Source organism: Didymella exigua, assembly GCF_010094145.1.
Source record: "Didymella exigua CBS 183.55 unplaced genomic scaffold M421scaffold_33, whole genome shotgun sequence".
NCBI lineage: Eukaryota > Fungi > Ascomycota > Dothideomycetes > Pleosporales > Didymellaceae > Didymella > Didymella exigua.
In genome coordinates, this window is record NW_022984807.1 from 70,306 (window position 1) to 74,042 (window position 3,737).

At 42.5% G+C, this 3,737-nt stretch overlaps 1 protein-coding gene across 1 annotated transcript; it reads right to left on the reverse strand.

Moving 5' to 3' along the window:
- Nucleotides 1-3,200: 3,200 nt before the first annotated feature.
- M421DRAFT_71068 (uncharacterized protein) lies at nucleotides 3,201-3,437 on the reverse strand (the record flags this gene model as incomplete). Its single annotated transcript, XM_033596762.1, has 2 exons — nucleotides 3,201-3,347; nucleotides 3,372-3,437. Coding segments are annotated over 2 exons (213 nt in total), but the record flags the coding sequence as incomplete, so codon positions are not given.
- Nucleotides 3,438-3,737: the final 300 nt, after the last annotated feature.

Below are 3,737 nucleotides of genomic sequence, written 5' to 3' on the forward strand. Positions count from 1 at the left end.
TTATCTTTAAAGCAAAGAACCACGACACGTCCTAGTACCCTAATTTAAGGCCACAATGTAACGGTCTAGACTCTAAAGCTAAAGAAGAGCTAGAGCTAGCCGGTTACATTAGCTTAGCCAGCTTGGCTTAAGCTAGATATATATTATCTACGCAGTTAACTAGGCGTCTAGTTAACTTGTGCATGCTTTTTAGCAAAAGTTGTTAGGAAGTAGATATCCTTTATTGGCCTTTGGCCAGACTACTACACAGACAGACTTATAACGGTACTCCTAGTAAACAAGTAGGAAGGTTTCCTCTAATAACTTAGTCTAGTAAATAGGGAGTTAATAGAAGTGCTAAATAGTGTACCTCTAGACAGGATTTTAGAATAAATTAAGGACCTTGTATGTGCATAAATACTTAGCTTAAAGAGTTTCTAAGCTAAAGGGGGTGTGTTAGATAAGAGCAAACAGTAAGAGGTTAGATCTGCGTAATTAAGCAGGGACCTGTCGTGCAGCCAATCAGCAGTTGCTAGGTCGATTAAGCGAGACCTGGCAACTCCTGATTGGCCCGCACACAGGCGGCCGCAAACAGCGCTAATTCCCCCCCCCACTTCAATCCTGTAGCAACCAGCACGACGCCACGGCAGACACCATCGCCACAATTATCAATAAATCATCATACCACCTAAGATCTCGTTAAGCACATACTCTGGCTCACAGTGCAAGAATCTAACAATTAAGAGTCTTACTACTACAACTAAACTGCCGCAACCTCACTGCCGCAACTAAAATAGCGCAACTAGCGTACTGCGACCTAACAACAGTCCTTAGGGACCAAGCTAACTAGACTGGCTAGCTTGCGCAGCTATATGCAAGATGCCTGTCGCGTAATATCTAGGACAAGATTAACCTAAAGACAACTACACTACTACTATTAAAGCTACTCTTACTAAGGGCTCTAACTATTACTAACTACGCACTAGCTGTAGACACTAACGTTAATACTATTAAGGCTAACTAAGCTATTAATAATAGGCTAGAAGGCATTTAAGGAAGACCTTAAGTACTATAAAGTACTCCTTAAACAATAACGTAATCGGCCATTGAGTCGGCCAGGCAATTGAGCCGGCCACCTTATGCAGCCACCCACCTTGACACGCAGATAACTCAACACCACAACGTCGTGCTGTGGCTCACAGTACGTCAAATTAATCCACTCTGTCCACAGTATCTTGCTTACATGTGCGCTTATTGTGCCTAGCCTGACCACACCTCCCACAGCGTTAAGAACCCTCTCTACTACCACCTGTTCGCACCCTCTCCTTACGCCTCTCTGCCTCTGCCTGCACCACCACCTCTTGTGCAGCTATTATTTCCTCTGCCTCTTGCTGTAATAGGGTTCCTCTATACTAGATCTGCTTCCTTTTACGTGCTTTACGCTTAGAAGCAGCTTTATTTACTGCTTAAAGCTTAACTATCTCAGCTGCTATAAGCACCTAGGAATGCACCATTATATCAGCTCCCTTTTTAAACTGCTGCACTATCTTAATAATTAAAGCTAGAGATAAACTGTAGTGCTGCCTAATCTAGTCAGATATTAGTGTTAATTAAGCCAATATTTCAGCAGCGTTGCTTAGTGTTCTAGGTTGCTAGGTAGTAGGCCCTAGTAAAGGTAGTGTTGGCGTATAAGGCTTTACTTCAAGCTTTAATAGCACTACCTCTAGGTTGTCTAGAACTAAGCCTATTGCTTAGAAGCTTGATTAGATATTATTAGATAAAAACGCCTTATTAAACACCTAATTAAAGGTAGCTAAGAATACTTTCTTGTTAATGTAAGTGACGTAGCTGTTTGCTAAGACATTAATTTCTGTCTTATATGCTTGTTTTAATAGGGCAAAACAGCCTACATTAAGTGGCTGTAGGATATGGGAGGTGTGAGGAGGCATACAGAGAGTAATAATTTTGTTCTCCTCACACAGATCCTGGAAGGCAAGCGACTTGTGGCTCTCATGGCCATCAATAATCAGCAGCCGGTGGCTACCCACTGTTCGGGCTGTTGTATGCTGGATGAAGTGCTTCAGCCACTCTAGGCCCAGTTCATTTGTTGTCTAGCTATTCTTGCTAACACCAATACGCCAATCCTTTAGGTTGTGATACTAGGCTTAGTTGTAGTTCTTTGCTTTGAAGATAATAAAGGGCGGGATAACCTACCCTATAGTATTAATTGCGGCAATTAACGTCGCCCATTCACAGTTGCTAGGCTAGACTCTAAGTGGCTTAAGACGCCTCTTAGACGCTGTCACCACCTTAACAGACCCTCTAACACCTATCTAGAAGCTAGTCTTGTTAAAGTTGTAGGTATCTTGGTCCTAGATGCCATATTTGGCTTTGACGTTGCGCACAAGGTTGAACCAGGGGCTGATGATAGCTAGATCACTGCACAAGACTCTCTAGTGATCGCGCTGTCTGGTTACCTAAGACTTAATCTCAGGCTTCCAGTTTACAAGGTGCCTAGCCCATTTTTCTCTAACCTTACTACCACCATAGGCAGCTAGCAGTTAATTGGCCATTTCACGTACGTAGCTTAGCGTAGGGGCAAAGCCTCGCGCGTCAAGCTTCCTTATGTATTGTATAACCACCTCCTCTTTAGGCTTAGTAAGCCTTGATCTGCTGTAGTAGGAATTGCGTTGTGAGGTAGTTTTAGCGTGTTAGTCTTAGAGGGTTGATTAAGGAACGTCATAGATAGCAGTAGCGCGCTGTTAGCTTATTAACGCGTTAGATTTCATAGCTTAGATAGCAAGGATTATCCTATCCTTATAAGGAGGTAATCTAAGATCAGGTTGTTGAGACATTAGATAAGAGGTGGAATGAGGTGTGATCTTGGCAAAGGTGGCCGGCTCAATTGCCTGGCCGACTCAATGGCCGATTACGTTACAAGAATAATTAACACAAATATAAGAAGGAGGAAGTAAGCCTTTAGCATATTATTGTGTTTATTTAGTTAACTGTGTTGCTATATCTACTACACACATGCTGTCTTCCTAAAAAAACTACTACAATAGTAGATTATAGACCTACAACTTACTATTAGGGTTAACGTGGTTCACAAGCGAGTCGCTCACCCAAGTGAGTTGTCCACCAAACACCCGCGCCGCGCCTACGCAGCAGTGCAGCGCAGCACTACAATAAATTACAATACTACACATAGCATTATAATATTATTCAGAAGCGTTGCTATTATCTATGTCCTTAATTTCTACCTTAAAGGTGTAGGAGTTATGCCTAATTTCGCTGCAACAGCTGCAGCGCCTCTCTGCGCGCACCCTCTTTGCAGGCGTCTTGCTATCCTTATAACTACTACCTTCCTATTTAGTAACTAGGTTAGATACCTTATTAACTATTAGAGTCTCCTCAATGTGTACATACTGCCTTTTACAGGTCTTGCGCTTTATAAGCGTAGTAATAGCGTCTTATAGGCAGCCTATTTCCTCCTACACTAACACTATATTATAAGCTATCTATTAAGCGCCTTTACTTAACTACTTAACCTACTTATCTAATAAACTTGCTAGTAACCTACAATAATTTTGCATGTGATTTTAGATTAGTGTTAGCTGCGCCTCTATCTTGTGGGTGTTATGTGGTGTTTGCGCCTCCTAGGTAACAGTGCCTGGTGCAGGTGGTGTCAGCGTACGTAGCTGTACATCAAGCTTTAATAACACAACCTTAGGGTTATGCAGGGCTAGCCTAGCGCC